The 12948-nt window shown below is 44.4% G+C and overlaps 1 protein-coding gene across 1 annotated transcript in view; it reads right to left on the bottom strand.

The window, feature by feature from the left end:
- The window catches only part of LIMCH1 (LIM and calponin homology domains 1), a 201957-nt gene that overhangs the window by 57631 nt on the left and 131378 nt on the right, over window positions 1–12948 (bottom strand). The window contains 2 exon segments of the mRNA XM_077301774.1: window positions 2810–3005; window positions 12793–12903. Coding sequence (XP_077157889.1) covers window positions 2810–3005; window positions 12793–12903 — 307 coding nt within the window.

The raw sequence follows: 12948 nt of genomic DNA, 5'->3' as shown, positions 1-12948 counted from the left end.
TTCAACACAGATTGGGAACAGAGCTCTTCAAAGCGATCCCATCGAACTGTTTGTGGTTCGGAATCCATAGTAAAGCTTCATATAAAGGAGTTCAAAAAACCAATTGATGCATTTGTAGGGAATCACAGCGGAGTTATATCAAACATCCCATTATGCTAATGACTTTTCTCCTAAGACTGATTATAAAGAACAGGCACGTACAGCCTTGTACTTTTCCCCCAACGCATGTTCCTACAAGATCCAAGTCAGACTCAGACCCAGAAGAACTTTGATTTGTGTGAATGCCATAAAACACTAATAAGCTTTTGTGGGGCTTAACATGTTATGTATTTTAGACAGAAATCTTCAAGGACTTGATACACAACAGCCACATAGCTTCTGGAAACTCACAAGCAGGGTATCAAAATGGTTGTTATCCACCATTGCCTATCTACAGCATTTGATACTCAGAGGTCCATTGTTTTGAGTATGAAGGTGCCAAATCAAATCGCCACCGAAAGCCCTCTCTGACTCCTTTTACATTTTCAAAACCGGTGGACACTGAGCCACTTGTGCAGCCCATCAACTTCAATGGGGGATTAAGCAAGAATGTAAGGGCAGCTGTATTGGATCCAATCTGTTCCATGCTGTGGTCAGCCTGATGCCCCCAGAAGGTCTACCAGCAACTCATGGAGGTCATATATCTCCCGGTTGTTGTTTTCAAGCACTGGCCTTCAGAGGGCTACCATGCCTCTGCAAGATTCATTTTAGTCATTATGGCTAACAGCCACTGATGAACCAGTCCTTCAGGAACTTGGTGACTTCCGTTTTAAGGACAACTAAATTTAGTGGTCATCAAAATTTCTCAGGTCATTTGATCTTTGAGTGCAATACCTCCTTATGCCAGTCCTTAATCTACTGCCCACTTACTTAATTGGGTACCTATTTATTATGAAAGGGAAGGGGGAATTTTCCTTAATGGTGGATTCTACACACACACACACACCCAACTCAATTGCAATCACCAGTTTGTTTTCTTTTAAAAAATAATAGTGGTCCATGACATAATTGACAGGTGCAGTGTTTCTACCCCCCTTGCTACTATTACTAGAATAGAAGGATTAGCTGTGGCTTAAAACATGATTGTGTTGAAGGTGAACATCTGGGCAACTGTTTCATCTAAGAGATGAAACAGTTATACAGAACTGGCCATCTACGGCTTCTTCTATCTGAAGGTGGATGTCACACTTTACTAGGATACCATAACAAGGTCTAAAACTTTATCAGGAAAGAGAGATTACCCCTAAAACATAAATCTTAAAAAGACCATATGAATCTAGAAGGCCACAAATGAACATCACAGCAATTACTTGAAGTGGGCATGTGTGTGTGTTTTGAGGGGGAGATAAATTATCATTGTATACTATTTTACCCTGGTTTTGAATTCACTCCGCATTTCCACTTCTCTGTTATGCACTGCTTTCTGTTGACAGAAAAGGTGTTGTCCAGGAAGCAGAAATAAATTGACCATGACTACAAAAAGAAAAAAATCTGCATCTTGAGTTTTAAAAACAAGCACTTTATGCTTAAAAAAAAACTGCACATGAATACCATATGCAAAAGTGGGAGCTCTTTAGTGCCCATGGAGCTGTGCAGAAATTTTTTAGACTCTCTCTTCCTGCAACAATCTATTGCTTCCCTGCAAACACAAGCCCAAGTCTTGGGGTGGGGGAGAAATCAGTGGAGACCCAGGAGCATACACAAAGAAGAAGAATTGGTTCTTATATGCTGATTTTCTCTACCCAAGGGAGTCTCAAAGCAGCTTAAAATCGCTTTCCCTTTCCTCTCCCCACAACAGACACCCTGTGAGGGAGGTGAGGCTGAGAGAGCCCTGATATTACTGAAGAAGAAGGAGAGTTGGTTCTTAGATGCTGCTTTTCTCTACTCAAAGGAGTCTCGAAGTGTCTTACAATCACCTCCCCTTTCCTCTCCCCACAACAGGCACCCTGTGAGGTGAGTGACGCTGAAAGAGCCCTGATATTACTGCTCAGTCAAAACAGCTTTATCAGTGCTGTGGTGAGCCCAAGGTCACTCATCTGGCTGCATTTGGGGGAGCGGGGAATCAAACCTGGCTCACCAGATTAGAAGTCCGCACGCCTAACCATTACACCAAGCTGGCTCACCAAACGTACCTCCTTTCTCTGTGGTCGAGGACAAAGGGTTGCAATCAGCGGCGTTTACAGCACAAAGGGAATTGCCAAAAAATCAGTCGCCTTTTTCTACAGGATGTGCAGTCTGTCACTGGAAAGCATAGCTGGAATTCATTCATTCTGCAGTGCACATGGTAGACTTCTCACTCCGCCTTTCTTAATTTAACCGACATCTGTCCAATATCACCTTCCACTTTGGAGCAAATAAACATGATCTAGTCTATATCAAGAACTCACAAGCCATACGTTCACATTCAAAATGAGATTCTTCCCCATTTTGGGGATCAAAGACTGCCTTTCTTGTGGTACCTCAAGTTAAGAGCGGCAGCCTCTACTCTGGAGAACTGGGTTTGATTCCCTGCTCTTCCAGCCAGCTGGGTGACCTTAGGCCAGTCAAAGTTCACTCAGAGCTCTCTCAACCCCACCTATCTCACAGGGCATCTGTTGTGGGGAGAAGAAGGATGAAGATTGTAAGCTGCTTTGAGACTCCTTCAGGTAGTGAAAACCGAGTTATAAAAACCAGCTCTTCTTCTTTTTCAAACAAGGAGCCATTTTAGCCTCCACCCCATCACAAGACCGTACACCCCACCCAATGGGAGCCCTGGAAAAGCACATCTTACCATCACTACTTCCCCTCAGCACCACATCAGGGGATGGCGTCTGCTGGGACCGAGAGCCGAAGGAATCCAGGCTGTCAAAAGAATCATCTCTACCGTGGCGAGGGGGAGAAAGAGAATCGCTCCGTTCCGTGTCCCAGCAGTCTACATAGCCACTGTCGCGGATGCTGCGCTTGGGGCTCTCGGCATCCTCTGTCTCCTGACATGAAAAAAAGAACAGCATTTAAAAAGGCTCCTTTCTGCACTGAATGCACGCCTGCCTAAAGCTGGAAAGAGACAACAGCTTTTAAAAAAGAGTCCGTTACCCTCAAAAACATCTCTCTTCAGCAGGCCGGTCGCTGTCTCCAGCCAAATAGGTTTTGCAGGTTTTTGGAAACACTACAAAAACTGGTACAACCTAGTGCGAGAAGCAGACAATTGCTTTTGCGGAGCAGAAGGCTGCTTGAAAGAACCACTGGTGTTTGCGACAGGCATCCCCCACCAGCCCACTTTTTACCCCTAATAAAGAGCTTTTAGCACAGCTCCAAAAACTCATTTAACCAGAGGTAAAAGCTGGACCCAAAAAGTGTACATACAAACTAAAGGAAATGATGCCTCTCTCAAACCAATCCCAACTCTTTAATAAAGACACTTTTGCCTAGTTTAGCAGGAAAAAAACAGTAGGATGAATGTAACACGCACAACAGGCAGACATTCTCATGTCAATATTTCGGCGCTCAAAAAAAAAAAATCTTCCACATCCCATCTTAGTCCTTGTTACTCCTGGTCAAAAGAGCACACACTGCCAAATAAGAACCAACTGCTGTAAAATTAGAAAGGATTTAACTTTTCACCTAAAGTTAAAAAACAAAAATTGCACGTATGCACACAGACACACATACATACCCTCACATCAGATTTACAGAGGTAGCTGTTAGCGGAGAGCAGGCCGTGTTTACATGCCCCACAGAAGAACAGCTGTCTTAATCAATTGTGGCAAACATAACAGAGATTGTGGCATCTTACAAGAACTGCCCACTTGAATTACGGCATGAGCTTTTGCAGGTTAGAGCCCACTGCAATGAGATGCAAGTTTACGATTGAGCCCCTGGGGTTTTCTTTTCAAAATCCGAGTGGAAACGCTGCTGGTCCTTCATTGTCCGTATCTTCCAGGCAAAAGGATCTCAGGGCTATGCTGACAGGCAAGGTAGGACTAACCCCACCATGTTCGGAACAGATCTCTTTGGCTTAGCTGTCGCATCCAGCTGGAACCCCAGCGGAGATCGTTCACCCTAGCCTGCTTAGGTCTTAGACAAACAATGCAGCTCTCCGGCAGCCCTCCTCCTACCCTGAGGAGAAATCCCTGTTACAAAAGAGAGCAATGTCTTTCTCCCCAAAGCGATCCACAAGGAGCAGGGGGGAAATAAAATAAAATATGCAAAACGCTTTTCCTGATGCCTCCAAAGAATCCAGCCTTGCTCTTTTTTGCTTGTTGCCAGCTCTTGGCTCTAGGGGATAGGAAAGCACTTGTAGCTGACCCACATGTTCAGAGCCGGGAGAACAATGGCCGCCTTTGACAGGCCCGGCGATTATAAATTCTTTCCAGAGCGAGCCGCACATACTCAAACACTGAGAGCTCCAGCGGAGGGAAAAGATCAGCAGGAGACACCCTGGGCCTTGTGGTATTCGAAAGTCACTCCCTTGTTTCTTAGACGGTGTCTTTAGCATCACTTCATACCAGTGCGGGGCCCAGACAAACAGAAATAAGTGCCTTGGTTTTTGTTTTGTGTTTTGTTTTGTTTTTGAGGTAGGCTTCAAACGTGAGCCAAAAGGAAGAATGAGGTATAATTTAATCGAATAAATAAATGTTGCTCAGGGGAGTTTTAGGATAGGAGCAGGATGGTGACCCCACTTCAGAGTCATAATCTGAAAAGCCAGGGAGGAGAAATATTTCCCAGGAGGTTGTTTTAAAAGATGGCCAACACACGCCTTTCATGGCAGAAGATGAGTTAACAAGCATACAAATCTCTCAGGAAGTATGTAACTTTCCACCACCATGAGGAGCCTTCCTCTCAACCGTACTCATCCTTTGGAGAAAGAACCACTTGTAGGGAAGCTCCTTAGGCGGACAGAAGACTTCAAATGTTGATGAGTGGAATGGTTAGGGTTGTCAACCTCCAGGTGATAGCTGGAGCTCTTCCGCTATTACAGCTGTTCTCTAGGCAAAAGAGATCTGTTTACCTGGAGAAAATGGCCACTTTGGAAGGTAGACTCTATTGCATTATACCTTATTGATATCCATCTCCTTCCAAAACCATGTCCTCTTCAGGCTCCCCCACCCCCGCTGCCAAATCTCTAGTTATTTCCCAACCTGGACCTGGCAACTCTAGAAATGGTAGGATCTAGGCTGATATTCTCACCTGTAGCACTTTGTTTTCCAAGAGTTGTGAAGAGCAACCATCAAGTGGACCAAGTGAAGAAATGTGACTCAGGGGCCAACATGAAGGGGGAATAACAAACCTCTCTTCCTTGCCGACCACTATGAATCGAGGCTGCCCTTATCTTCATAGCCCTTTCCTGTTTCAGCAGGTGTAAGTTTGGGCTTTTTTCTTTTTTTACACACATACATAACTCTCCCATCATTTATCAGGTTTTGTAGCCCTCTTCCCTATGACTGGGAAAACATATTTGCAGAATTAATGACACTACTATGAAGTAGGATGATTAAAATAAAATACTTGGCATGTTTTATTTGTAGAGGTTGTGGCCTGGACCACCTTTGAAAAAATGGAAAAAAACTTGTGATTTTTTTATAAGGTAGGAATGGACGCCTGATGTTTCTGAATTATTTGTATTTCTATATTGGATATTTATTAAAGTGTCATTTTTTGTCATTTGATAAAGTTCAGCCATTGAATAAGGTGTTTCCGAAAACAGGTATAAACCTAGGTACACGTTTTGGCTGTATTGTACATTATACATTTGTTTTGAACTATATACAAGAATCATTCAAATATTTTCAGAATAAAACATTTATTGGGCTGCCATCAGTGATTCTTGTCTCAGCTTGCAAGCTCCAAATGGTGGTTTGAAGATCTCCCAGGATTACAATTGATCTCCAGGTGACCAAACTCTGTCCACCATGGAAAGTGAACTCTATGACATTATACCCCACTGAGGTCTCTGCGCTCCTCAGGTTCCGCCCCCAAAGTGGCCCAATATTTCCCAACTGTCAACGGTCAACCCTATCGATAAGTGAGGCGCTTCATTTCCACCAAAATGAAAGACTCTGGGGTCCAGGTACCTCTGAACATTCCTTTTTGTCGAATGAGCTCCCAGCAGAAGTCCAAGGTAGAATTGCTTACAGATTTCATTTCTGTGTCAAGATTTTCTTTCCCCTGCCATCCATGCCACCATTTTAACTCAGCACGCAGCGCTAATGTCTAGCAATTGTTCAAACAACCTCTTGTGCCTTCTTCTCAGTTTCCTATGGACCTCTTTCCCCTCGTCGAATGATTATCTGGGTCAGCGAGACACAGCTCCAGATAACATTTTTTTTTTGCGATCTGAGGCAGAAAATTCAAAATCCATGGTAGCAGAAGCAGACTAAACTGCATAACTGATCATTATCTTCCCTTCCAAAGGGTGCCCCCCGAAATGCCATATGAGGTGGGTCAGTTCACCCTACTGAAGTGTGGGGTCAGGCCTCAGTAGCAGGCCACCCACTGAGAGAAAACTTGGTATAAACACATGACAAACAGTGGAATACAGTATGCCATGCATAGCAATTGCTATTTTGTATTTATACAATACAGCCACACACTATATCACATTTCACACACTGTATAACATTTTGAAAAATGCACACTATAGAACCAGAACTCCAGGCCTAAAAAACCAAACCAATAAAAGCCCTTCTTTGCCTCCCCCAGCATCTGAAATCTCTCCCAAATTCCCTGAAGCTTCACATCTTGCATACCAATCGAATACATTTAATCCCTTGGCAGGTGGCCAAAGTTTGGAAGGGGGGGGACGGACACACAGTATGTTGACTACCATGGAAAAAAATTCAACAGCAAAAACAATGAAAGTCAGATGAACGGGTCAGTGACACAGACTATTTTTCATTCATAAAAGATTTCAAAAATACAAAACAGATTCTTTTTATTTTACAAAAAAACCCTTACACATTTGAATGAGTTAAAGAACGGAGGGACGATCGAATGAAAGCCTTGCTTCTCAAAGCCTTGCTTTTGTTTGCCTGTCTCCTGAACAGTGGCTCAGTTCAGCTTTGTTTTGTGTCTCATGCCAGCCATTTATAAGGGCAGGAAGGTACAACGAACACGCCAGTCAAGAGCGGGTGTGGCACAGGGGCTATCGGTGTAAACAACGCGACAGGACATATCCGGTTCCAAGCCTGTGCGGTGTAGTGGCTAGGGTGCTGGACTAGGAACGTGGAGACCCACGTTTGAATCCCCATCTTGTTGTGAAAGATTGCTGGGTGACCTTGGGCCGGACACATAATCTCAGCCTAACCCGAGTCATAGGCTCGCTGAGGTGAGCATAAAAGGGAGGAAAGCAGAAGGAATTCTATACATCACTTTACTGGGAACAAAAGTGGAGCTTTCGGCGTTCCGCAGGGCCTGCAAAACAGAGCTCTTCCACCAGGTCTATGGTTGAGGCCAGTGTGGCAAGGAAGATCTAATCCCCTCCCCCCCCCCCCCAAGAACATACAACTATTGGAGATCTGCATTCCTCCTCACGCTCCTATATCAGTTCTTGGAGGGGTTAGAGGGGTTTCTCCATTACGTTTTTTTGTTGGATATGTATATTGTTATGTCCAGTATGGTTTTTGATAGCGGTTTCAATGGGGTTTTAATTTTGGATGAACCTGTAACCCGCCACGAGTCAGAAATGAGAGTGGCGGGCAATAAGTCCAATAATAATAATAACAATAATAAATCACAAACGCACTAGAGCAGGGGTAGGCAAACTGTGGCCCACCCCTCAACAAATTCTGGCAGGGGCTCATGGGAACTGTAGTCCATGGACATCTGGAGGGCCACAGTTTGCCTACCCCTGCACTAGAGGTTTTTTAGCAGGCCATCACTGGCATCACCTCAAATCCCCTCGCAAAAAAAATCTGGGAATGGGAACACTGGCCTGCCTTGGAAGGCAGCTGAAAAGATTGCTCAGGCCCTTCGGCAAGCACAACTCATTTCCGATTATCAACGAACTTGAGTGGGTATGCTTTTTATTCGAAACCTATGCCTGCCTGCCCTCTGCACCCCCTTGCCCCCACCCCGTGATATTTTCTTGGGAATCATGGAGTATGTTTTCAGCACAGCAATGAGAAAAGCCAGATCGTATGGCAGCACTGAGGGGGCTTGTTTTGGTACCAACGGTGGAAGAGCGGCTTCTGAGAGGTGGAGGAAAAAGGATGGGGTGGAAATCCAAGGGAAGAATTATGCTTTTGGATTAACATCACCTTGAGAGCAGAGCAGGGAGGATAAACAGCACAAATCCATCCTCAGACAACGTGGGGGGGAACTATTATTATTTATTTAATTTATGCACCACCCTCCTGTACGACTTAATGAATGGGAAACAAATGTAGAAAAGAAAGCCCAACGCACGTGACCAGTGAAAGCGAGGTGAAATGCAGGACAAAAAAGAAAAATCCAACAGGATTGCATGAGGAACGCAAAGGATTACACCAATACATAAAACAGATGCAACGTGCTTTAAAATGCATTATATAAATACAACGACAGCGACAATAATAATTATTGCAATTCAGATCTAAGGATGCAGCCTCTGTGGATGCATCTTATGGCTGGGGCTGCACTTCAAACACGGGCATCAGCTACTTTGCTTGCATCTGCACAATGACATTTTAACAGATAATCTGCCTCACAGCATTCCACAACTCAACGGTTATCGCCGCCATCTGGATAAAATCAAATCCACAGGCAAGCAATAAAAATAGTCGTAAGAGCCACAAAGAAGATGTCTTTCTCCAGCAATTCCCCATATTACAAACATATTGAGGGTTGCAGAAAGGTAAGCAACTTTTACATGACAAATTATCTTTCTTCTCCAGTCAGTCTGGTTGCTGTTGGGTCCACTAGAGAATTTCTGTGCATGCAACGGGGAAGAGCCAATGTTATTTTCACCCACGGCATGCCTCCGACTATTCCGTCATGCTATTCCTGGGGGTTTGTCATTCCCCAGGAGCAGGATGTGGGGCACATTCTGGACTGCAGCGCTAGGAGGGGAGACAGAGAATTTACGTTCTACAGGTGGAAATTCCTTTCATCCACAGCAGCTTTCCAGTAGACCAAGCCGAAGTCGATTCTGGGGCAGTTGAGCCACAAGAAGTACCCCAAACATTATCCTTGACTCACAGACCCTCCAGCTAGGGGGACAGCAAGTGGCACACCACCGTCAAGCATCACAAAAGCTTAGCAAGAGCAGCCTGAGTTCTACTTATGTGACAGCCCAAGGCTCAGAGCTGGAATGGCCTCATCTGTTAATTCAGTAATGTGAAAACAAGAGGAGGCCAGATTCTTTGGCATCCCACGATTGCCTGCAGTGCAAATGGGTTTGGATACCAAAATACGCAAGATCTGTAGTGTGCATCCTACAAGGGGACATATGTAGTTAGCATGTTTAGATCAGGAAGTTCCAGATGGTTTCCAGACAATCCCCTCCTGTGTCCTCAATTGGAGACTTCCTACTCCTTTGTGCACACTTCCTCCCTGCTGGCCTCCAGATGAAGAACAGTTAGTCAGTTAGATTGCTAGGTCTCTCTCTCTCTCTCTCTCTCTCTCTCTCTCTCTCTGAGACTCCTACAGGTAGGGAAAAGTGGGGTACAAAACCCCAGATCTTCTTCTTCTTTGTATATTTTTTATAGAAGCTCTCTGATTATTGGAGATAGAAGGACTATGGTCTGATGAGGACAAAAGACTGTCTCTAGATTGGGTAAAGAACTTCTAACCAGTTAGGGAGAGAAGATTCAAAAGGTCTGAACAACCCGTTAACAGTGTTCAGAGCCCAGGGATCAGGTTCAAATGCCAGAATGAGCATTTGCTCCACTTTGCGTTCAAGGAAAACAATACTATATAATGTGAAGGTTAGCTTAGAGAGATAGTTTTCATGAAGATCTGCTACAGTCTACTCTATGACAGTTATTTCAACGTATCTTGTGCTCAAGTTTGATCAGCTGTAGTAAATAAAGTCTTTCCTGTTTAAGGAAGCAGACAGTGCTCAAAGTATTCCCCTTGTGTGCAAATATGCACACACACTCAGAGAGAAAGGGGAGTGATAGCTGGGAAGCTCTGCCCTTTGCCCATGCACAGAGATACCCTAAACTGGTGAACCTCAGACCACTAGTAACGAAAAAAGCTGTTTTTCACGTGCTTTCCCCCAAACAAAACACAGATTGTACACACACACAAGTCAATATGTGTTTGTGACAGTTAACACCAGCAGATTTCCATTCCACTTCTCATGCATAGTTAAAATGTACAGCAGTTAAGTTTGGCCAGGATTGGGAAAATGCAGGCTCAAATCCCCCCTGAGAGCTCAAAGAAACAAGTTGACCAACACACGTTTTGGTTTCTCTGCAGACTGCTTGTTCAACTTCCATTTGCTTCAGGGCCATACAAGGAATCACGTATTTTCTTCTTTAAAACAGTAACAGCAGAAAGGGAGAACTGGTTTCAAGCACTGAAATAAAGTGGAGGTTGAAGGGTTAACCCCCGGCCTCCTCGCAAAGCCCCTGGGCAACATGAGGTTGCATGAGCTGAATTTTGTGGATAGACCAAAAGCTCTCCTCCAGATTCCTTTCAGCCACATCCTCACTTGTGAAGTTGACTTGGACAGTCGGTTTAACCCAACTGAGTGAACTGTTGTGAGGAGAAAAGTGAAGAGGCAAGAACAACGTTCAGTTCCATGATCTCCCTGGAGCCTCTTTGAGAACATCCCAGAGGGACCACCTAACTGACAATACCCTCTGAAGAGCTGTTCACCCTGGCATTGTGAACAAGTTGGTGGTCCCTAGCGCAAGATATGAACGTTTGGCCTCAAGCAGGGCCAGGGCCTTCTCAGGCCTGGTCGCAGCTTGGTGAGCTCTTCGAAGAGCTGTGGGCCCTGCAGGAACTGCCAGAGTTCCAAATGGCCTGCAAGATGGAGCTCTCCCACCAGGCGTTCGGTTGGGGCCAATGAATCTACTGAACATCATTAATAAGGGTCCTCGTCTGTCCTCTTCTGCCATCCTGGACTGATTTGTGAACAGACTGACTGATTGCTATGCTTGGCAGCTACAGTGAACAGAATCATTTTAAAGGATTTTAGCTTTCTAAACTATTAAATTGTTTTATTGTTACTATTATTGAATTGAATTGTCTTATTGAATTGTTGTAAACCACCCTAAGATGGCTACGACGAAAGGGGTGGTCATAGAAAATGAATGAATGAATGAATGAATGAATGAATGAATGAAAATAAGATCCAAACACAATGCAGTACATACCTAACATTACTGTTTGCTTTAAAGGGCAGAAGCAAAAGGAAAGCAATACTGTGTAGTCAGTTCATGGTGAGCTAACAGGAGTCTAACCATAGGAAGCCATATTACAAATGGAGGAAAATGCTCTTGAACATGACTGCGTGGACTATCATGTCATAATTGTGAGTCAGCTGTTGAACCAAGGCTTACTTTTTCGGTTGACATATCTAACCCTCACCGAAGAAAGCCACAGAGCCATGGGACAAAATAAAGGGGGAAGTTATGTTTAGACTAAGGCTAGACCAAGGAAGCCCATCTTGTAGCTGCCTGCTTTAACCCCAACCAAATAGTACCATAAGTAACTTCATTTTCTCTTGGGCAGGGTTTGCAATAGACAGAGTGAGACAGGAGATCCAGCGAGGACAATGAATTGAACTCCAACCTTCCCAAGGAGCTGAATCTCAGTCTGGCTGGTTTGCAATCTGCAGAATGCTTAGATATTTGTAACAGCTTGCCCAGATCTCTTTGTTAGCCAAAAAGTAACATACAATATCTCAAGAATAGAGGCCACTCCAACTTTCCTAACCACCAACATTTATTAAGCATGACAAGTAACAAAGACAAAGGGAAACTGTTCAACTTGGATACATAGAGGCTAACTTCCCACCAAATCTTTTGCAGGTACCCTTCTCTCTGCTCTTAAAGAGACAGGCGCCCAATACGTTTCACAAGACATAGGGATTGTATACTGAGGACAGATAATGCATTTCACAGACACACATATGTCCCATGGCTCAGCTGCAGTAGGCAAGAAGCCCACCAAAGGGCTAAAGGTGTGTGTATGTGGTGGGGGATTGAGAGTTCAACCTTTTAAACATTTCTCTCCAACTTACCTTTGGCCCCCTTCCCAGTTGGCTGCTTCAGGCATAGCATCCACTTGGGGACTCTGCCTGCAGCCAACCTAAGGTTTTCCAGATGAGCTAGATTTTAAAAGATTTCCCTTCAGTCCGGCTTGCCATGGAAAAATACAGAAGCCACACAAGTTGTCTTTGGACTGGGAACACCATGGAGTGAAAATCATGGGGGTAACCTGCTTTTTGTACAGGGCAACATCTCCTGCATGGAGGAAACCAGTGAGAAAAACCATGTCAGAGTTCAGTTCAGCAGACTACAGCTACCAAGGGAGCACACCAATGTATGCCACCAATGGTTGCATTATTGGTATCACTTTAAAAAAAAAGCCTACCTTAAACCCAAACAAAACAGAGAAGGCTCCTTAAATCCCTTTTGTTCCTGTAAGAGCAGTTGGTTAAGGCAATACCCTTGATCAACTCATTCATATGCTGTTCCTCTGCCCATCATTCATATGTTTTCCACACCATAACAGCTACCCCTCTCTCCCCAATAAAACCTGTTGGAATGTAAGCCACAATGAAGGCGCAACGCAAGTCCTTAATGCAGAACGGATTTCTATCCCCCAAAGCAACAAAAATACCTTTCTCATCAGGGTTAGCAGGCCCTCAAACTCCTTCAGGTTCAGCGTTGCTCCGCTGTAAGAAGTGCTGTTATTGGCCGTTCTCCCCAGCCAGTACAGGGTCACTAAAACCTGAAAGAATTCAAAGAGTATTAATTGGAACAAACCGTATCATGG

The sequence above is a fragment of the Paroedura picta genome, chromosome 10, assembly GCF_049243985.1.
Source record: "Paroedura picta isolate Pp20150507F chromosome 10, Ppicta_v3.0, whole genome shotgun sequence".
In the NCBI taxonomy this organism is placed as follows: Eukaryota; Metazoa; Chordata; class Lepidosauria; order Squamata; family Gekkonidae; genus Paroedura; species Paroedura picta.
This window is presented reverse-complemented; position numbering and strand designations above follow the sequence as displayed.